General features: G+C 32.6%; 1 protein-coding gene across 1 annotated transcript; it reads left to right on the forward strand.

Moving 5' to 3' along the window:
* Positions 1-7,629: 7,629 nt before the first annotated feature.
* On the forward strand, positions 7,630-18,636 carry LOC136219540 (peroxisome biogenesis protein 5). Its single transcript, XM_066006975.1, has 15 exons — positions 7,630-7,901; positions 8,036-8,170; positions 8,281-8,428; positions 8,581-8,774; positions 8,910-9,161; positions 9,459-9,578; positions 10,392-10,559; positions 11,855-12,048; positions 12,793-13,039; positions 14,349-14,433; positions 14,655-14,764; positions 15,857-16,081; positions 17,356-17,421; positions 17,783-17,877; positions 17,958-18,636. Exons 1-15 carry the CDS (start codon positions 7,785-7,787, stop codon positions 18,034-18,036), a joined length of 2,235 nt encoding a protein of 744 aa, XP_065863047.1. The 5' UTR covers positions 7,630-7,784; the 3' UTR covers positions 18,037-18,636.
* The last annotated feature ends 5,451 nt before the right edge of the window (positions 18,637-24,087 follow it).

The raw sequence follows: 24,087 nt of genomic DNA on the forward strand, positions 1-24,087 counted from the left end.
AATGTGTCACCGGAGGCAAAACTTGTTAATAGTTTTCTATTCCCAATTCATTTTGTTGAAATTATTCCTTTTTTTTTCAAATATTGATCATTTACTAAAAAAAAAACTTATATTTTTTATTTTGTGTGGGTATAATTTAATTTCATTTATTCTACTATTTAATTTAATGTTTTTTACTACTTACAATAAAGTTAAAAACGTGCTTCATATTTTAATTTTTTTAAGCATATTTTAAAAATCAGACTATAAAAATATTTTAATAAAATAACATTATCATAAAATAATTTAGTTACTTCTTTTTATATATTAATTAGAATTATAAAGATAAAAAAATTAAAACATATATTGAATATCAAACATGTAGATGTAGATCATTATAGCTTTCACAATGTGTATTTTTTCCTCCTAATTCTTGTGTAATTTTCCTTGGTAAGAATACTAATATCGACTTAATTATAAGCCAAACAAAAATAAGATTTTAACTTTTATATATATATATAACTTCGATCCCTTCCAGAAAAAAATTTCATTTCCCTCCTCTTTTTCTCTTCTCTCCTCTTTCCCTGTGTGAACTCTTCCTCTTTCTAACAGGTTAGATTTCTGTGTTTTTTTTATTATTATTATTATCAGTGTTCATATATTTTTATCGGATCTCCTTTATTCGTCTGAATTATAAATGTTCTCTATTATTCCGTCGTTTATACATTTCTCAGATTTAGCAAGAACGGAAACCGTTTATCTTATCCGTTGATCAATAAATTTGTGTGGTTGTAACAACAAAAATGACTCAAATCCGAATATGCGCATATGCTTTTATACAGATTTGGATTTACGAGAAGTATACAGGGGCGGAGCCAGAGGGGGCGGGGAGGGTCAGCTGACCCTCCAACCCCGCCGAAAACCCCCAGAGACGGGGTTTTCCACCCTGGCTGGAGCCCCTCCAGCCATGGCGGCTGAAGACGAAGAAGACCAGTAGGTCTTCTTCGTTCAAACAAAACAGATGGAAAGGGCTAAAATGCCCTTCCATCTTGGCCTCTTCTTTTACTTCTTATTTCCTTGTGGTTCGCAGAGCAGGAAAATAAGAGAAGAAGATGCCAAGTTAATCTTTTACTCTTAAAAAATAGTGTAAAATTCCATAAATCACTCTTAAATTATTTTTTATTTTCATTCAACTTCTAACTTCCAACTTTCAAGTAAATATTTTATTTTCTTGTTTATTTTGGTTCTAGATTTAGTTTTATGATTTATATAGAGATTGCTGAATTGGGGATTTTTTCTTTTTTTGTGATTTCTAATTTACAATTTTATTTGAAGATTATTAATATGTTGTTTTTGCTTAGAAATTCTTGAGTACTTCTAATTAATTTAGGATTTCTAATTTATGGTTTATTTAGAATTTCTAATTTAGGGTATAGTTTGGATATTCCTAGTTTGGATATTCCTAGTTTACTTTAATTTAAATTGTGATTTATTTATTATGTATGAGATTTCTAATTTACTTTAATTTTGGTTATTTGTTTTTATTTTATTTAGGAACAAGATGCATAAATTTATGGAAACAGATATTCAATTAGTGTAGAATAACGAACAAAATGTGTGTATTGTATAATCATGTCTAAAATTGACCAAACTTGCCAACGTTAGGTAAAATTGCTCTTGTCTGCTAATGTTAGGGGTAAAATTACAACATTTTAGACGTTGGAGGTAAAATTGCTCCTGAATATAAACATTAGGATATTTTTACGCCATATTTTTTTTATGAATATGTTGGTGTAGCATTTTTTTTTGCCCACGGTCTAGCCCCTCCGACCTTTAGCTCCTGGCTCCGCCACTGGAAGTATATGTAATATTGTTGTTTGATGTTTTTTATACATTTTATGGTTTTCTTTGCTCTTTATAGTTGTTTTCATCCTTTTGTGGATCTTGTATTGGTTTTATCCTTTACTTTGTTGTACTTCTTCTCTCTTTTCATCTAATGAAAATATAGGTATTTTTCTAAAAAAAACAAAAAACTTATATATATAGTTAAACCTCGATAAATGAATGTTCGATAAAGTAATAACCTCGTTTATATAATAAATTCTTTCGGTCCCGACTTGGGCCAATGGACTAAAGTAATAACATCGCTAAATGCATTAAGTAATAAAAATATTTAAATCTTTAAGGGTCCAATGAAAATATAAATTAATAATTATATATATATATATATATATATATATATATATATATATATATATATATATATATATATATAGGGAATGGATCAAGTGAGAACCCTCCCTTAGGTGAGGACACTTTGTTAGGTGAGAACACTCAAAACTACGTCGTTTTGAGTATAAAAATCAATAAAAAACACTTATTGCTACTTGTGGGATTCAAACTTGGGCTCTCCTATTTACACTTCACCCTACTTACCACTAAGACAATTACTTCTCTTGTTCATTTTATCACACGCGCTGCTTAATATAACATTGTAATAGACTAGTAGTTTCTATTGTTTAATATTTGACGCATGCACTTATTAATATCGATTAAATATGCATAATAATGAATTATTAATAGAAAAAAAAGAAATGTGCATAATAATGAATTATTAATAGAATGAAAAATGAGAAAAACAAAAAACACGAAAAACTTGAAAAAATGCAATAAAAAAGACGAAAAACAAAAAAAATCGTGATGGAAATATTTCATCACGTTTTTCGAGTTTTTCGTTTTTCGTATTTTCAAGTTTTAACGTTTTTTTCATTTTTAATGTTTTCTAGTTTATTTTTGTTTTATCGTTTAATAAGAATTGTGCATAATAAGTATTAATAACAAAATGCAAGAGTTAGTCGTAATGAGGATTCATGTCTATTATTTATGTAATGCTCATTACATAAATTTGTAAAGAAAACTTGAGTGATGTATTTGTGATTCTAAAATCTAAGAACATGCTCTAATTTCTTATTTATTTAATTCATTTATATTTTTGTAATTTATGTTATATAAGAAAATATATTTTTTAAAACATACGTTAGAACATATATTTTAACTTTTAAAACACGAACTATGAAGTTTAGAACGTACGACATATTTTTTAGAACATACGATATGTTTTTTAGAACATATGTTATGTTTTTTCGAACATGAGTTATAAATTATATTATAGAACAAATGAAAAAACGATCTATATACCTACTGATTTTTTTAGAACATTATACTTAATTTTTGGAACACAAACTATATATTTTTAAAAAAAAACGTTAGAACATATGTTTTAACTTTTAAAACACGAACTATGAAGTTTAGAACATACGACATGTTTTTTAGTTATATTATAGAACAAATGAAAAAACGATCGAGATATCTACTGATTTTTTTTATAACATTATACTTAATTTTTGGAACACAAAATATAAACTTTAGAACATACGTTATGTTTTTTAGAACATACATTATGTTATTTAGAATATGAGTTATAAATTATATTATAGAACAAATGCAAAAATGGTCCATATATTTACTATTTTTTTAAAACATTATACTTAATTTTTAGAACACAAATTATAAAGTTTAGAACATATGTAACAATGGTGCTTTCTATGGTTACTTTGTTTTTGACAAAGTACCATTACTTGGTGTGTTTTCACCGTTGGATGATGGAGTGTAAAATTAATCCAATGGTGAAAACACACAAAGTAAAGCTTACTTTGTCAAAAACAAAGTAAGCATAGCTTTTACCATGTAACAATATTTAGAATATCGTCCTTAACATTTTAAAATATAAATTACAAAAATATAGAGGAATTAAATAAATAAAAAATTAGAGCATGTTCTTGGATTTTTTTTCTATTAATAATTCATTATTATACACATTTCTTTTTTTTCCTATTAATTTATTATTATGCATATTTAATCGATATTAATAAGTGCATGTATCAAATATTAAACAATAGAAGCTAAAAGGGCAATGATATATTAAGCAGGCGCGACATAATATACAAGAAAAGCAATTGACTTAGTGGTAAGCAGTGTGAAGTGTAGTTGAGGAGTCCAAGGTTTGAATCCCCCTATAATCTAACAGCAGCAATTTTTTTTTTTAATTTTCCTACTCAAAACTACGTAGTTTTGAATGTTCTCACCATAAGGAAGTGTCAATATATATATATATATATATATAGGGGAGGGATCAAGTGAGAACCCTCTCCTAGGTGAGAACTCACCTTAGGTGAGAACCACCCAAAACTACGTAGTTTTGGGTGTAAAATTTAATAAAAAAAAGCTGCTGCTACTTGGGGGGTCGAACCCAAACCTCCTCCATTACACTCCACACTCCTTACCATTGACCCATTTGCTTTTCTTGTATATTTTGCTGCGCGTTAATTAATATAGCAATGCCCTTGTAGCTTCTATTGTTTAATATTTGATGGGGGGGATGCATGCACTTATTAATATTGATTAAATTCGCATAATAATTATTAATAGAAAAAAACAAATGTGCATAATAATTAATTATTAAAAGAAAAAAACCAAGAACATGCTCTAATTTCTTATTTATTTAATTCCTCTATATTTTTGTAATTTATGTTTTAAATTGTTAAAGACGGTGTTTTAAATATTGTTACATATATTCTAAACTTTATAATTTGTGTTCTAAAAATTAAGATAATGTCTTAAAAAAATAGTAATTATATGGGCCATTTTTTTGTAAAAAAAAAAACTCACATTCTAAATAACATAACGTATGTTCTAAAAAACATAACATATGTTCTAAAGTTTATAGTTTGTGTTCCAAAAATTAAGTATAATTTTCTAAAAAAAGCAGTAGATATCTGGATCGTTTTTTCACTTGTTCTATAATATAATTTATAACTCATGTTCGAAAAAACATAACACGTGTTCTAAAAAAACATAACGTATGTTCTAAAAAATATGTCGTACGTTCTAACTTCATAGTTCGTGTTTACTTCATAGTTCGTGTTTTAAAAGTTAAAATATATGTTATAACGTATGTTTTAAAAAATATATAGTTTGTGTTGTAAAAATTAAGTATAATGTTCTAAAAAATCAGTAGATATCTGGATCGTTTTTTCATTTGTTCTATAATATAATTTATAACTCATGTTCGAAAAAACATAACGTATGTTCTAAAAAATATGTTGTACGTTCTAAACTTCATAGTTCGTGTTTTAAAAGTTTAAAATATATGTTCTAACGTATGTTTTAAAAAATATATTTTCTTATATAACATAAATTACAAAAATATAAAGAAATTAAATAAATAAGAAATTTGAGCATGTTTTGGGATTTTTTTTCTATTAATAATTCATTATTATGGACATTTTCTTTCTATTAATAATTCATTATTATGCAAATTTCTTTTTTTTTTCTATTAATAATTTATTATTATGCATATAATCAATATTAATAAGTGAATGCATCAAATATTAAATAATAGAAGCTAAAAGGGCATTGGTTTATTAAGCAGTGCACAACATAATACACAAAAAAAGCAAATGGCTCAATGGTAAGGAGTGTGGAGTGTAATGGAGGAGACCAAGGTTCGACCCCTCCAAGCAGTAGTAGCGTTTTTCAGTTTTTTTTTTAAAATTTTCTACCCAAAACCACGTAGTTTTGGGTAGTTCTCACCTAGGAAAGGGTTCTCACAAGAGCCCTCTCCTATATATATATATATATATATATATATATATATATATATATATATATATATATATATATATATATATATATCAACTAGAAGTTATTTCTTCTGAAAAAATGCATCTATAGTTGATTGTTTTTTCTTTCCACCTAAACCAAAATGAACACCATCATTAACTTTTTGTAGTGCAAACACAACTTCTAGTATATTTTACTCAAAGACCTCTTTTAACGATACATTTGCGACAACGCATATCATTTCCATCATCATTGTTCATTATTGACTGAATAATTTTTTCGTCTGTATGCATTTTAAAGTGAAAAATTATCTATAAAATAATAAATATTGATTTATCGATAAATAAATAATCTCGTTTAATGAATATTTTTTTTTCTGGTTCAACGTTTTACTATATATATATATATATATATATATAAAGGTATTATTTTTCATTAACTTATAAAACAATAATCAGACTAAATTTTATAGCTAAATTATCTTGAATTTAACTTGATTTACTAGTATGAATAAAATTGAATATAAGTGCCTAAAAATGTGTGCAATTTGTCAATTTCTATACAATTGTGATGACTGATAAAACGGCACAACACAACACAACACAAACATACATACATATCGTTATCATATAATATACATACATATATTTTCTAAAAAAAATTATTATAGAAAAATAAAATTCGGATACCGACTATATACCCTCCTAATGCATTTCAAAAAAAAAAAAACCTAGGAATATATAATATTAAATATATTAAGCTTAATATTTATATTCAAGATCATTTTTTTTTTTAAGAAAGACACTTAGCAATAAATATAAAGTACTTTCTAATTAAGAATAATTATTACACCCGACTCAAAATAGAATTGGATACTACAGTGATTATAAGTCCAAAACAATATCTCATAAGAAAAAAATAATTTAAGGATGAAAAATTAATTAAAATTAAAGTTTTCTAAAAAAATTTAACTTGACCAACCGAGCTTTCTTACATCATATCTCAAAATATATACATTTGAATTAAGCGATCCTAAATTCTTTTGAAACCTAAGATATAAGGATAATCTCCGATTAATAACCCGGAACTGAATCTTAACAGAAAAAAGTTGAAAAAAATAAGTTTAAACTTGAAAAATATGTAAAACGACCTATACCTATTATTTATAACTCACATCCGAAGTTTGAATGAGGTGATTCAAAAACCATTGGAAACTTAAGACATAAAAAAAAACTTCTTTTTATATTTCAAGGGCTAATTCTGGCGGTACCAGGTTGAAATATGACATAGAATTGCCACGTACGGATCTGATTTTTCATAAATACAGATTTAAGCTAACAAAATCATCCAAATCCAAAACTTAAGCTTATAATTGCCTCAATTCACACTATAAGAGCACAATTCAATATCCCATCTCAAAAATACACATATCATATATCAAATAACCTTACAAAGTTACAGTAACATAAAGTTAAATTCAGAGATACGACTCTCTACATACGATGTGTGGATCGGGGACGAACCAGACGGAAGCTGGTGGGCCTGTAACAACCCTGTCCGAAATAGGTGGCGTCGGGGTAGAAGGCATGAACAAGGAGTTGTCTTAAGGGATGGTGATGGTGGCAGAGATGAATTGAATCCCATATCGGAAATGGAAAGAGAATCATTGAGTTTTATTAGTAATGTGTGAATCCAATATATGCAGACGCATTTTAAAACCGTGAAGTTCAAAGTATTAAATTTGAACCAGGACGAATAAAATCTACATACTATTGAATAAAGATGTTACAATAATAGGAATTTTGTGTTTAGTTATTACCGAAAAATTAAGTTCAAGGATAATGATGTAGCAGACCTTATTAATAACATGTTTGCAATGGATCCGAAATATTCATAGAAAAAAAAAAAATGGATCCGAAATATAAAAATTTAATAAAATAAAATATATGGAGGGAGTGATTTATCCCATTACCTCTGAAAAAAAAAGCAGTTGGGGGTCATAACATCGTCTGCGCTGTTTCCTATTAAACTCTTTGCTTCTGCTCTCTCATCATCGTCGTCATCATCATCTCTGCTTGGGAACCCAATTCTTCAATTTCTGTATCTTTTACAGAAATCAGGATATGGCGATGCGAGACCTGATTTCTGGAGGTGCAGCATGCGCAGTTCCGGGTTCTTCTTCTTCCAATCCTCTTGGTGCCCTCGCCAATTCTCTCCTTGGTTCCTCTTCTAAAACCCAGGTAAAGCTTTCCCCCTTTCTTTCTCTTCTTCAATTTTCCCCTCTTTCTATATATAACTTAAGAAATTATTCACTAATCAATTCATTTATTTCTTTTTCTTGTTATAATTTGGTCTGGACTGTAATTGTAAACAGGAGAGGTTAAAGGAAATCCCTACGTCAACAGCAACAAATTCCGAGAATCGATTTTATCAGGATGTTGAGGACCCCTTGAGAGCTCTTCCAGGGGCTGAGTTTGAACAACAGCACTTTTCTCACCCTCCTGGTCAGGTCTGATATGTTCTTTTTGTGAACAAAGAACGACGCTTAAATGATTGTTATTGCCACCATGTTAGTATCACTTAAGGCGTTTTCTCTATCTGCTTTCTTTGTATCATCAGGTAGGTTCGGAATTTCTGCGTGGGTTTCGCTCTGCTGATCAGAATGGATTTGCAGATGCGTGGGATGAGGTACAGCAGTCTCGTGTTCCTCCCTTACCTCATGCTAACATATACGAACGTGGACCTCAGCCTCAGCCTACTTTGGATGGTATTTTTTTTTCAGCTTTGATACTTATGCTTAATATCAGACATTATTGCCATTTGATCATGTTGGACTTATAGAGCTCTGCTTATAGGTGATGAATCATCGAGTTATTGTTTCTAATTATTTTACTTGCTACTTGTTATATTATATTACAGGACCACCCCAAAGAGTATTGTCAAACTTCTTGCACTCATTTGTTGACAGTAGCCGTGGTGGAATTCCTTTTCGTCCTACTCCCTTGCCAATGTTAGGATTATCTGAGGGTGACAAACAATGCATACGCGATCGTAGCAGCATAATGGCTCGGCACTTCTTTGCTGATAGGAGTGAAACTTTTATAAATTCACAGGTTCTTTGCCCATTTGTTGTCTAGAAAAGCTGCAAACTTCTATTTTCTCTTAAATTCTTTATGTTGTTGAATTTGATCTCTATCTTATTGTGAGCAAAAACGTAAGTTTGTCTTGACTAGAATTTTTATCCCCAGGTGAATGCCCTGTTGTCCTCCTTAGATATTGATAGTGATGGCAGGGCAAAGGGTCCTCTGCCTGGTAGATTTCGGGAGCTTGACGATTATTGGAATGAATCACAAGGTGGTATGAGACCAGGTCCTCATGCTGCTGATGGATGGATTACAGAATTTAGCCAGCAAAGACCAGATCATGGTGGTCCAGATGCCTGGGCTCATGCATTTGAACAGCAGCATGGTGCTAATGGTTGGGCCTCCGAATTTGAGCAGGCAAGTGATTTCGCATTTTTATAATACTTTTTAACTTGATCCATCAAGCTTATTGATTTGATCATTAACTCATTGCTTGACTGGTCTTGGAATCTTCTAATTCATAATTTTGCCAAAGGCGGTTAGTAATTGTATGTTAATGAAGATATGGTTCATGAATATGACTATATGCTGTCTAATTGGAAATGACATTTATTATGTGTTTATGTTGTCTTATGGTTCATGAATATGGATATATGTAGTATTGGAAATGACATTGGTAAGATAATTGGTTCCATGTTTTATATTTGGTTACAGGAACAACGGTTGACATCACTAGACCAAATGAGAGGTGCAAATATTCCAAACTTAGCTGCAATGGAGCAGACACGTATGCTTGCACATACACTAGCTCAGAACAATGACCCTAAATTTCAGGTTTTTCATGCTCTATCTGTTGACTTTAATTTTCAAGACATTGTATTTCCTGCTTTTGTTTTATGGATAGCTTATTAGATGTATGCAATTCAAAATAACTATAGCTCTGTCATTTAATGCATATTTACATATTATTCATACATATAGTTCGGTTTAAGCAAGCAAAATCTGGAATAATTTGAGACCTTAATGCCCAACAGTTTTTGATTCTGTAGTTCTGAAATTTGGAAAAAATCAACCATAAGAGTACAATCAACTACTTTTGGGACTTAGGAGGCTCCCCTCCCCAGTGTTTCAGGCTTTCATACTAAAGTTGAGCAGTTGGTTTTATTTGAATGATAAGAATGGTGCAGTTTCGTGTTGACAAATTATCACTTTTTAGATATAAAGCCCACATAGTGGAATGGGATAATACCTTTTGCATGTATCAGCAACCTATTTCTCCAGTTCTATATTTGCTCCTGAAAGCTGATGAACTCCTTATTCATATTTTATTTGAGCAATATCATTATGTCTATGATAGTGTAGAAGATGGCATTGAATGATGGGTACTAGTGAACTATGTATATATATTGTTTGACAAAGTCCAGGTTCAAAATTCTTAATAATTTAGATTGCAAACCACAGCTAGAACGAGCAATTGAATTGACTACATCTGTGATAACAAAAGCCTTAAACATATAGTTGATGCTTCCAGGCATCCAGAAATTGGCATCGTATGCAGGACTTCTTTCGTTGTTTATTTGATGTACCTTTTCTTTGTATGGATGGCTATCTATGACCATTTATTCATGAAATACCATTGAAATGCAGAATTCCAAGTTTCTTCAGTTTGTGTCGAAGATGAGTCGTGGTGAACTTATTATTGATGATAATCAAGTCAAGCCAGCTGCATTGTCTGGGCCAAGTGATTGGGCATCAGAGTATCAACAACAACACGCTGGGGGGACATCTTGGGCTGATGAATATGCGCATAATCAGGCAAGTAATATCTGCTAAAATCATGAAAAATAATTTACTTTATTCATTTTGATTGCTAAAGGATGTACACATACTGTTGCACTAATCTGAACTACTTCTGTATTAATTCAATTTAGCTTATAATGTTTGACTTATTCGACTTGCAATTTATTTTTTATATAAATTAAACCAAAATGCCAATGTTATTTTGGATAAGTCACATGCTCAGTTCCCTCCCCACCCTTTTTCCTTTTCCTTGTTTCGGTGGTTGGGGGGTGTTCTCTACTCTCACTATTTTCCTTCGCATCGAGCAAATTAAGCTTCATCAAGGTTGTCCAGAGAAATAATGTACAGGTGTTGTCTTTTCCATGATGTGCTTTTGGCCCATTGGCTGCTTTTACTAAATATAGCACTGAGGTTGTGACCCTGGTCTTCCTCTTTTTAGAGGAGGCGTTGCTATATATGCAATTAATACAGAGTGAGGAGATGTATTCTCCTGATTCTTTAAGTTCCTTAAACTTGGTTATTAATAAACTAATAGAATATTTGTAATATTTGCCAATTGTTGAAGGTATTAAGTATGGCTTCAACATTCCAATCTGAATATTTTTATGGTTCATGCTTGGAAGTTATGATTCTTTCGGCGAGCCGAAATCATTTAGACATTTTAATTTCTGAAAAATAAAAGAAGGGATTGAAAAGTAGATGAGTATTCTTGGCTTCAAAATAAACTTATGCATTTAATTCTGTATTTTTCGTGGTGCTAAAGTATGTCTTATGCATGTCCCCTTTCTTAATCTTTGTATCCTTAGATTTTGTTTTTAGCTAGTCAATGCATCTTGTTAATAGCATTCCCTTAAACCTGTTCTGTGGACACTAATAACTTAGCAATCTAGACTAGGCATGTGAAACCCAAGTATGATGCAAATATGTCTCTGCAATTAATTAGTTAGGTGGCTTTTATTCTGAAGTAATCAATTAGTTATGTTCTTCTAATATCAGGATGTTCAGAACAATTCAGTCCTGCAGCTTAGAGATATATGACCGCAATTTAGGCAATGACATTGTTTCTCTATTGCTTTGTAATGTCCCTGTAAAGGTCATAATAGCGCTTATGTATTTCCTTGAACAGAGCATAGCAGTTGTGTACCTGACAGTACTTGTTTTCAAATGCTGTTTTTCTTACTTTTAGTTAGGTGATATAATTGTTGGGGGGAAAGTCCTGTGGATGTGCTACAGGTCTTTCTATAATTTTCTCGATAAACCTGTTCTTTTTTTATTTAAAAATTTCTTGCTTCCAATGATGTGCTTATCAGGTTTCTCGTGGACCTGATCAATGGGTAAATGAGTTTGCTACTGAAAGAGGTCAGAATGGGGCTGTTGATGATCAGTGGGCAGATGAATTCTCAAAGTTGAACATTAATGACTGGGCAGATGAGTTTGGGCAGCAGGTTGAGGAGGGTGCATTTGGGGATACATCAGCAGATAATTGGGCAAATGCATATGACGAGTGAGTAAAATACATGTGAGAAATTAGTTTCTCACATTCATTAACAAATCAAAGATAACTCAATAAGGGTTGCTTTTGTTATGTAAACTACGGTACTAGAATTATTAGTTGTTCTTCTTGAAATGGTCTCAGATTCTTATTTCTTAGAAGATCATCTGAAGCAGTTCCGTAATGGACATGTAATTGATTGTCAATCTAATGGTCAATGGTTCTGAACTATAAATTTAGATGCACTTTTGAGATTTTCAATAATATGTCTGTAAAGATCTTGTTTTCATTTCATATTTAGCATGCATGTAAGGTTACTGCTTAAAAGTGTTTCAACTATTACCTATGTTTAGTAGAGTCAACTCGTCTTTTTCCAAGGTACTGTTTATATGAATAGATGCAACCTCCAATTGGGTTGATTGCTACAGATTACATGATTCACTGCTTCGTGTCCCTATGTATCTCTTTTGCTGATTTTTTGGTGGTTTAGTTGAATCATGTGATTTTATTGTTTCACTTTATTATTTTCAAATGTCAAAATATGCATTGATTGAATATAGAAAAATATGGTGGGCCACCCCTACTGCCTGAATCTGGTATTTTTTTCCCAGTCCTTATATTGGTTAGAATTTAGCGTTGATGCTAATAATAACTTTGTTTAGTTATCAAGTGTGCTTTAGATGGACTTGTCTTCTTTGATGCAGTGCTCATTGCAAGAGCAACTTTCTATTTATGGAATTAGTGTATTTATTACAGGTACGTAAATGAACAAGTAGCTGCCAAGAAGCAGTCTGATGCTTCAAGGGGAGTTTATGTGTTCTCTGATATGAATCCTTATGTGGGTCACCCTAACCCTTTTAAAGAAGGTCAGGAGTTATTCAGGAAAGGGCTTTTGAGTGAAGCAGTGCTCGCTTTAGAGGCAGAAGTCCTGAAAAACTCTGATAATGCTGAAGGTTGGAGGTTACTTGGAATTGCACATGCTGAGAATGATGACGACCAACAGGTTATTCAATTAATGATTTGAAATATTACATTTCTCTGCAATTTTGCTACATGATTTCTTTTATTCTGTTAGAGCTTCTAAAAAGCATTGCTGCTAGCTATAACTTATTTTCCTCTTCAAGTTGTCATATGATATTATCTTCTGGTTGCTTTCATGTTCATGAAGTCGCTGCTAATAGTAGTGTTGTGATTGCCATACTATGTTTCACCGCATATGTAAATTGAACTCTTGAACTGGAGAGATGTTGTGTTATGCTTGATATCTCCTATAAGACTTGTCAAACAATGACTCCACTTTTACCTGTTCCCTATGGAGTCCAGTTCTGTCACTGATGAATTTCTGCTCCATGTTAACTTATTACTTCTCTCCTCCATAATCCATTCCTTTCATTGATGTTGAGAGTCTTTGCTGCAGTGCTGTTTCTTGTTTGAACTAATTGTGAATTTCATGTCTGGATATTGCTATTTTTCTAATTTATCTGTTGCTTGCTTTCCTGCATTTCGAAACTTCTCTTGTATTTACCTGTTTGTCTATTTGATATGAATTGCAATAAGTCATTGATTTTTAACTGCTTGGATGTCGTGGGGATCTTTGTTTTGGATGGTTTAAATTTTAGTATTCTAAGACCTTGGATGTGGGAGATGCGTATGTTGAGATGGATGTGTGGTCATACGAGAAAGGATAGGGTGAGTAATGAAATAATTAGGACAAAAGTAGGGGTTACATCTATTGAAAATAAAATGAGGGGAAAACCGACTAAGGTGGTTTGGCCATGTAAGACGAAGAGCGCTTGATGCGCCGGTTAGGAGGACTGAAGAGTGGCAAAGGGATGTAGTGGTGAGGGGTAGGGGTAGACCTAAGCAAACTTGGAGGAGGGTGATTGAGAGTGATATGAGTTTATTAGGGATTGAGGAGGATATGGTAGTGGATAGGACATAGTGGAGGGAGAGAATTTGTGTCGCTGACACGACTTGATTGCACGGTTTCATACGATGGTTCATGTTAGCCGACCCCGAATCATTTCGGGACTAAGGTTTTGTTGTTGTTTGTTTGTTTGTGATTCCAAGACCTTGGATGGCCATGATGTTTTTTTTCTCCTGCTTTTTAATGCTTTTGGCATAATGATTTTTATGGCCCCGCATCCTTGCAGTGAGATTTGTAAATTAAAAGTTGGGCAATGCTTTTCATTTTGGACAATGCATTCTATGTTCAAAGTTGTGGTGTTTGTTCTGTTTTGTTTGAAGACAAGTCTGAGTTGTTGAGAATTTAATGTGAGATGGTTAATCATAAACTATGTTGATATTGACAGGCCATTGCAGCTATGATGCGTGCACAGGAGGCGGACCCTACAAATCTTGAAGTTCTTCTTGCTCTTGGCGTGAGCCATACAAATGGTTAGTCATTGGTTCTTCATACACTAGACAGGAAGAAATAAACTATTTTTAGTTAATAGTGTTTAACAAGGATACAATGGTTTGGAGTTCTATATAGCTCTTTTACATACAGTGTGATCTAGTATCATGTCGGAACTCTTGATATATTCTATGAATTTAATAGCCTTTTAATGTTTGAATTTGAATGAATTGACGAACAAATACCTGTCTTTAAAATGCAGAGCTGGAGCAGTCAGCTGCCTTGAAATATTTGTATGGGTGGCTACGTAATCACTCAAAGTATGGAGCACTTGCATCTCCAGAGCTTGCTGATTCATTGTATTATGCTGATGTAAGTGTCACTTTTGGAAGTGTATCTCTTTCTTCTTGTAGCTGATATTCTATGAGGTTGTAATTGTTGGTCACACTTTTATACAAGCACTAAAGTGCTTTATGGGTTAATGGGTTTCCGTCCTGGGCACTCTTTTCTTTTGCTGGTAATGAACTGATTGGTATGAATTGTTTTTTATGTTACTATTTTTTTTTTTTTTACTGCGGATGATATGTAGAGAAATTTGAAAACTTTGTTGTGGAAATCCTTGAATTTCAGAACACGGTCTTGATTTATTTTACAAGTTCATGCTAGCATCCATTGCACTATGAAGTGGTACTTATATATTTCATTCATGGAGGTACATGAACTTGAAACCTCAGCGAGACAATAATGCTAACTATGAGAAAAAGGAGATACTTTCTGATACATAAGACATAATAATTACGTGTCTATGTTCTGTATATTCTTTGGTAACTGTACATGTAAATATATTGAAGTAGAGTATCAAGATGCCATTACCTACCTGTGCAATGTTTTATTGAAGCCATTTTTTGCTGGATGTTCATTCATTTTTCCTATTTTAATTTTTGCATAGATTAAGTTTCCTTTCATGGAAAAAAAAAGGTGGATATAGCCTTTTTCTCCAGGTAACTCTATTATGTTCCATCTCCGGTACATATTCCTGAAAGAGCTGCTATCATCACAGGCTGTCAATGGTATTTTTCATGAATACTTGTTTTTATATGACTCATTAGTTTCAGTTCCTTTTGACCCATTATGACAAAAAGGTGAATTGGTACATAATATTATAAATAGTTAAACTCATTGCAAGTGCACAAATCTCTGAAAATTGTAGAAGTTTCTCTTAATTGATTTGCTTAGCATTGGAGCTTAGGGATTTTTTGGTTGTTGAATGTAGAATTTGTAGATGGAGGATGTATTTCTTTTTTGGGTGGGTGGGGGGGTTATTGTTGATTTTATTTTTCCTTACTCTTACTCTTTCCCTTTATTTATTTTTTTTCTTCCTTCCCACTTAAAATCTTCTGATTTTTTGTTTTTATTGTTTATTAACTGTAAAATGTATTGAAATTCTGACTTTTTGACAAGCAGGTTACTAGGCTGTTCAATGAAGCTGCTCAAGTATCACCTGAGGATGCTGACGTGCACATAGTACTTGGTGTGCTGTATAATTTATCCAGGGAATATGACAAGGCCATTGGTTCATTCCAAACAGCATTAAAACTGAAGCCACAGGATTACTCCTTGTGGAACAAGCTTGGTGCCACTCAGGCTAACAGTGTTCAGAGTGCTGATGCAATATTGGCTTATCAGCAAGTATATCTCTGCTCAATTACAATTGAATTTATGTGTATGTGTGTGTTGGTGGAGGGTTTGCTTTGATTAAATAATATAGCCATATCTTGCTGAATATATTCAGTTCCACCAGAACATGAAGTAGTGTTTCAAATTAGTTTCACATTCCCAATTTTTCTAAATAATTTGGCATGTCTAAGAGGGATCTATCTATGAAATTCATTTTACCATGTGGACATGAACTATGCGATAGTAATACAAAATGTTCCATAATTTGTTCAGTGGGAAATGTGAACATGGTATATGTGCTAGAATACGAGGGATTTATACTTCATTTTATTGTTGCAGTACTGTATAAATATAGTAGCACAAGTCCTTGGTATGGTTAACATATTGGCTCAGGGGCAATTTATAGTTACATTTGATTTGCTTCTTCCCTGTCCATTTCATTTGTCCTAATAAAATTTATTTTCATTATTATAGCCTTTCCTTCCTTTTGTACCCTTCTGTATCTAAGTTTTTTTACTTTTCCCACGATGGAGCTGACTACGTCATGGGCTGGCGTCTCCTTCCTAAAAGACTAGCCTATTGGGTGGAGGTAATCATCCCTTATATGCGCCCAAAGCCTATTCATCTGGTTACCAGTGTAAATATCTTAGTTACATTTCCCCTACCACTTTGTGCAATGTCTGTGTTGCGCTGGCTTCATATTATAGAGGACACGAACTCGCATCAATGTTCTTCTACTTTGATCTCGGTTCTCTCATGGAGGTTATATACTGGTGAAAAATTGGGTTAACTTTAACACTTGTTGTCATCTCTCCTGCTCAAAAGACCAGCTTTTAAGGTTTAAGTAACCAGCCATCTACAAGCCTATGACCAATCTGCCTGGTTGTCAATGTGGGGTCTTTAATAGTTGGTTCTGCACTGGTCTCAAGTAACATGGTGTTTTCTGCTTGGAACATTGTGTATTAACTATTTCGATTCAGTCGAGGTCAGGTCAAAACTCGCAAGGGTCTGACTTCTGTTCCCGACTCCTTATTGCCCATCTGTAGCAAGATGCAGAAAATAACGGCCCAGCAAATTATTTTGTTCCTACTTGTTCATTGCTTTCTCTTTTTGTTTTGTGATTCAGGATTAGTGGAATACTTGGTACCTTTCTTTTGTTTTGAATCTCAGTAGGCACAAGATTAGTAACACTATTTATTGGATCTGCATGTTTTCTTGGCATATTGGAGTACTCAATACTCAATATCTTTCCTTATGTTATCTGATTTATCTTTCTAATTTTCTAGGCACTTGATTTGAAGCCTAACTATGTCCGCGCATGGGCAAACATGGGAATCAGTTATGCCAACCAGGTTATTACTTTCTTGATTTTCCATTCTTCTTGTTAACTTGGGCATTTTTAAGCTAGGAACTTGGTTAATCGTACTTGAAGCTTTTTATCATTGTTATCTTTGGTCATATATTTAAGTTTGGACCACTTGTATGGAAGATTTTGATTACGTATATGAACAAAATATTGTTTCGGATGGACGGAGGCACAGGCATGGTAAATGAAATTCTGGCTGTTTTTCTTTGTAAAGAAATACCATTTAAGATATGGGCCAGTATGAAATTGCAATATCTTGCAATCATAATGCCTGAATTCATCTTCATATGGTGTTTGAATATTAATTTATCAAGAAATAACAGACGTGCAATTTCACTGGCTTCCAGGGTATGTATCAGGAATCAATTCGTTACTATGTCCGGGCACTTGCTATGAACCCTAAGGCAGATAATGCTTGGCAATATTTGAGAATCTCATTGAGGTATTTTTGCGGAGTATGAAATTTCTTGTGTAATTTCCCATGTCAGTGTCATAATATATCTTGTATCGTTTTCCTCGCAGTTGTGCTTCTAGGAGCGACATGCTGGAGGCCTGTGATTCCCGGAATATTGACATTCTGCAAAAAGAGTTTCCACTGTAATACTTATACTGATTTGAAGTAAATGGATGAATAGCAGGTCCCATTTAGGTCAGGAAGTAGTAGTACACATTCTGAAGTCACCTGTTCCTTTGTCCATTAAAAGCTACCTGCCTGAAACTGGGTGCTTTGTGGCTTCATATGTTTTGAAGCTGTTGGACCGGAGACTGAACAATTTGGTGAAAATTACAAACTCGGATATTGAAGCTAACTCGAACAAACGATTGTGTGTAATGTGGTTTTTGAACACGGGAATAGGAAAAGGGGCAATTTTATTATAGTTAAGCATATTGTTGTTCCTGCTATTGCAGAGGGATGAAGAAATAAAGCTTGTTAGGATTGTCAGATATTTCATGTAAGCCTGGTTCTTGGTAGGGAGCTGAAATAAACCCAGATGACCGACGGACCAACCACGAATTAAAGGACACAGCTTGAAATAAACTCGAGTATGTATAATTTTCATCTTACTACTAAGTGATCTTAATCACGAGGTGTTTTGTTTTTCCCCCTTTGCATATGTATAATAGTTAAATGGTAGCTCTTAATATGTATAATGTAGTTACAGGGAAATTATATTATTTTAGAGTTTTCGCTTTCCCTCCTCTTCGATGATTTCTAAAATAAAAACAAGTATCACGTTTATTAAGTTGAATATTAAATAATACTGTTAAAGATATAACTGTTTTAAAAAATGAAAAAAAAAACAATATTAACATAATATTTTAACTATCAACAATAAAATTAATTAAATAATTATATATCCTGTGCAACGTGAGAATCTTCAATTTGTTCCAAAAGTTCGAAAAGAAAGTCTGAATAAGTCCATACTAAAAAGGTATTGCTATATACGGCACTCAAATTCCTTATCACCGCATCCATTGGACTATTTTGTCCTTGGTATAAAAATTTTATCAAAATTAGGAAAAAAAAATTTTTTGAGAGAAAATTCAAAATTTAGCCTAAACGGATGCGGCATCCATCCGTTCCCGCCATGGTGGGAATGGTATGCCGCATACGTTCCAGCCATGGTGGGAACGGATGCGGCATACCATTCCCACCATGGTGGGAATGGTATGCCGTATCCGTTTAGGCTAAATTTTGAAATATGCAAAATCGTAAAATTTTTAGTGACGAAAAATACTAAATCATTCAATTTTTTGTGACGAAAAATTAAAAATTCTCCTATTTTTTGTGGCGAAAAATGCAAAATCGTCATAAAAAATATGTATTATTTTCATGAGTTCTTTGATAAAAAAAAAAGATGTAAATCTTAATGTTTCCGACTCGTAATCATCCATTTTCGGGGTTCGGATTGTCACACATCAATTATTTTTATAATTTCAATTATTGTTGTTTGGATTTATGATTTTGGAGAGAGAATTTTCAGTTTTTGATCAAAATTATGAGAAGGGCAAAAAAGTCCAAAAGTGGCGATGAAAAGGAATTTGATGGCGGTATTTAGCAGCTCACGGCCTAAGTAACCCAGCTGGGCTTTTAAGTCCATGAATAAGTCTATTTATTATTAGATTTTTTTATATAAACATTATAATTAATTTATAAAATTACAATTAAATCATACTACACATCATTATTTTTTATATATTACTTCTATAACTTGATTTAAAAAATTTAGACCCTAATATAAATTTTAAATCTTAAATAATATATTCTAGACTCTTAATCTACAAGCTCCGAACTCTTAAAATATATTAAAAATAATGATTTATTTAGTTTGGCATAATTTAAATTATTACTTTACATAATTATAGGGATAAAGACCAAATTTAACCTTAACGTTTTAAGGGAACTGCAGATTTAGCCTTAGCGTATGAAATGATAACGTTTCCAAGCAAGATCAATTTTAATCTTGCGTTATCGAAAATTTAAAAAAAAACCGGTTCGACTGGTATTTAACTTTCACTTCATATCTTTCAAATATCAATTATGTCTAAGATATTTAGTGTTACTCGCAAAATTATAAAAAAATATGTTAAAATGCTAAAAACTAAATCTGCTATATATAAGTTAATCACATTTTTTTTATCAAACTGTTTAAATATTTGTGTTATTAATATAGTTAAAAAAACAAAAAAAAAAAGTATGAAATTGTTTGGAAGGTTCGATTTGATAGTTAAATAATAGTCAAACAAATCTTTTCAAAATTTTCAATAGAGCATGACTAACATTGATCTTCCTTGAAAATGTTAGTGTTAAATTTATCCATGAATGTTAAGGATAAACCTGCAATTTCGCTTGAAATGTTAGGATTAAATTTGACTCTTATCTCTAATTCTAGATAAAAATTTTAAATTTACTTTCTATATAAATTTCTCTTTATTATTTGTTGATAAAATTATAAAAAAAATAAATAGTTAATATTGAATTTTAAGCGTTAAATTTATAAAGGTACGTAATAACAAAATTGTTCGATAAATGTTGTAAATAAAGTATTATATCTGAAAGGTTTTTTTAAATATAAAGTTATTTTTATGAAAAATTATGTGAAAAGGTAATATGTATATTTTTTATTTTTTTTATATATAAACTTGTGCTTTCTATTGTTATTTTGTGTTAATACCATTACTTTGTGTTAGTCATATTTTGTGTTTATCACTTATTAATTTCACATTACTTTGTAAAAAGCAAAGTAATCTACCATAAATTTTATAATATTATCATTCATATTGATTTTTTTTTTTTTTAATTAAAGGCTGGAAAAAGGAAACAAAGTAAGCAACCTAATATCCCAACTAGATTGGTACCCCGAGAAGCAGATCATACAACCGACCCAAATATTATTAAAAGAAAAGAAATGCGTCATATAACGAAAAAAAAAAACAAGAAAACAAGAAAAAACTAAGCAAATCTAAATTGCTCAATCGAGCAAAAATCATCATAAATGAAGCTGTTGCAGAAAGCACGAGCCGAATCCCACTAGGATGAAGTTGGGTGATTTAACCCATACTTTGCCAAATTATCTGCAATATGATTTCCTTCTCGAAAGATATGAGAGATTATTATATCCATTGAAGTTAAATGACTTAAACACCGTAACCAACCTGGACGAACCTCCCAAGAAACAATTTTAGTGCGACATTTAAGAGGATTAACAACATATAGTGAGCCACATTCGATCTAGAGAGAGTGCCAACGTTTATCCTAAGAAATAGAATTAGTATGAATGACGACTTTGAGCTCTGCAGGAAGGGAAAGAAGGAGTCGATATGAAATGGGAAAGCTCCTTGAAGGTAACCGCGAGAGGTACAAAATATACCACACGCTCTAGAGGCACCCAGAGAGCCGGTTATAAAATTATTGGTGTTAACTTTGACGCAACCGATAGGGGGGCTACCAAAAGACGCTAATAACCTGTGGCGCTCTAGAAGGTCGAGCAGAAACCACTCATTATACTTCCACTTCTGGTACTTCCTCTCCCCTTCCTCCTCATCTTTTGACATCCTGCTCATTCTCTTCCTTATATGTCTCAAATAAGATATCAAGATCTATTTCCTTACCGTCAATATAGTCCTACAATGACTTATTCACATGCTTTTTTCAATTTCCTCAACCACAATTGCAACTTCTGGCCCATCGGCTGACGGGAAAACACAACAACGATAAACACAACCAATAAACACAAAATCAATATCGAAAACCATATTACTTACAGTAAAAATGTTCAATGCTTCTTTAAATATTGGACTTTTTTTTGCAGTTATCCATCTACTTAAGCGTGGGAGTATGCTATTTTCTTTCCTCATATAGAATGTACGAGGCGCCTTTCGTATCTCGAGTATCCAAACCTGTAAAACAGTTCAATTCAATTCAAATACCACGAAAATATAAAATCAAGTAAATCAATATATATATATATATATATATATATACACACGAAGCATACCTAAAATGCTTGTGCTAGACCAACTAGCTGATGGAACGACGACATCAATCTTACTTTTACTGAGTTTCTCGAATTTCTCCCTTCTGGTGGAACCAGTTATAACCCTTTGCATGGTCTTATACTTCTCCTCCCAAGCAAGTACACTCTATGGAAACTCAACAAACAGTTCTGAAAGTCAATTAGTTCGATGGTGTTAGGATCAACCGAATAATGTGGATCGGTAGTGAATAGGAACATGTGGATAACATACAACATAGCCATGAAGACTGCATTACCGTCTTCTTCACCCCTCCAATATGTGTTTTCGAAGGTATATATCGTACATATGTTTGTGTAAGATCTGAGTTCCTCCGAAGTACATATTTCTTAATCTGTTTTCTTTATTTAACTTACTCATTCTTAACAAAATTGGTGTCAGATCACCAAATCTCAACCCGGTGATAAGTCCGAACTCGAAATCACCAAATTTGAGTTCAACTCTTTGACGTCGAACCACATCTCTCTGTGTTTTGGATTTGGTGGAGTAATCTCTCTAGTAATGACCTTGTGGCATAAGGGAGTGGATAACATACATACACCTCCATATCCGCCAAATGCCCAAAAGCATATTTCCTAACCATCAACATTTGATCTTTAGTTAATTTGCTCTTTACTTTCTTCATCACATCCCAATCACCCCTCATTGTTATTGATGCCTTTATATTCAAACTAAAAGGATAATTGAATTTTATGCCTTTCACACTATCATCAACTGCTACTCTCTTCCTCTTCTTTGAATCCTTCTTAGAATCATCAACTTTCACAAAAATGGAGCTAATTCTAGGGAAATAATTAAAGAAAATCACTTCACAGATATATTGGATGCTTCGTGCAGCGAAGTAAATCATGTGCATTTCCCTTCGCGGTTGAGTGAAACCGCGAAGCAGGAGTAAAATCGCAACTTCATAGTTTACTTAATAGCTTCGCAGTTTCACTCCGCGAAGGGAAAAACTACTTCGTGGATGTGAGCTTGCTTCGCGGTTGAGTGAAATCTCGATGATTTTGCTTCACAGTTTGCGACAACTGCGAAGCAAACTCAACAACTGCGAAGTAGTTTTCTGGCAACACAACACTGGACACTCTAGTTTAGGGCCATTTCTAAGTTACATTTCACAAAATATGCCTAAAAAATAATTAATGATAACTAAACCCTAAACCTTAAACCAAAATCGCAAAACGATAAAACGAACCAACAAAACCCTAACCCTATAGCTAAATCGTAGAAAACAGTTAGATGCTAACTTTCTTTTTTATTTTTTCCATTAAAATCTCCAAGCAACACTCTGAAATCACAGAAACACTTCGAATTCGGGCAAAGAAATATAACACTTTGAGTTTGCAGAAAGAAAAGAAATAAGAAAGAGGAAGAAAATGTTAAGTTGTTATACATATAAAGTGTATTTTGGAAAAGTCTTAATTGTAGTAGTCTAGATATGTAATGGATGGTGTAATGTGTCTAAATATGTAAATGGGCCTCCGGTGGAGCTGGTACGTCAAGCTGAGTTCGAATGTTTGGAATGGCAGGCTGCAACGGCTTTACGAGGTAAAGATGATGTTCGTAAAATTACTCAGGTCAATGGCTGGGTTCGACCGACGGAAGGAGCCTTTGTCTGCAATACTGATGCTGGTTTATTTCATGATAGAGGCTATTGTTCATTCGGTTTTATCATCCACGACCATTAATGATCTTGCGTTTTTGCCAGTCATGGACCGCTCAATGGTTTCTTCGAACCTGAATTGGCGGAAGCAATGGCAGTTAAGGAAGCTCTATCATGGCTTAAAGGGAGCGGACTCAAAAATGTCGAATTGAGATCGGACTGCTTAGGTGTGGTTCAGGCTATCAGTAAAGGTTTTCAGGCTATTTCTTACTTTTCAGATATTATAGGAGATTGTATTCATTTGATTCATGAGTTAGACAACGCGTCTATCTCTTTTGTTAAACGTGCAGCGAACTGTGCAGCTCATTGTCTAGCTAGAGCGGTCAGTTCTTCGTCTGTTCGTGGGGAGTGGCATTGCACTTCTCCTTTTTTGGATTCTATTCTTGTAACTGATATTCCTTAATAAAGCATTCTTTTATTCAAAAAAAAAAAACTACTTTTTCTTTTTTCTCTTCT

This window comes from Euphorbia lathyris, chromosome 2 (genome assembly GCF_963576675.1).
Source record: "Euphorbia lathyris chromosome 2, ddEupLath1.1, whole genome shotgun sequence".
Classification (NCBI taxonomy): Eukaryota; Viridiplantae; Streptophyta; class Magnoliopsida; order Malpighiales; family Euphorbiaceae; genus Euphorbia; species Euphorbia lathyris.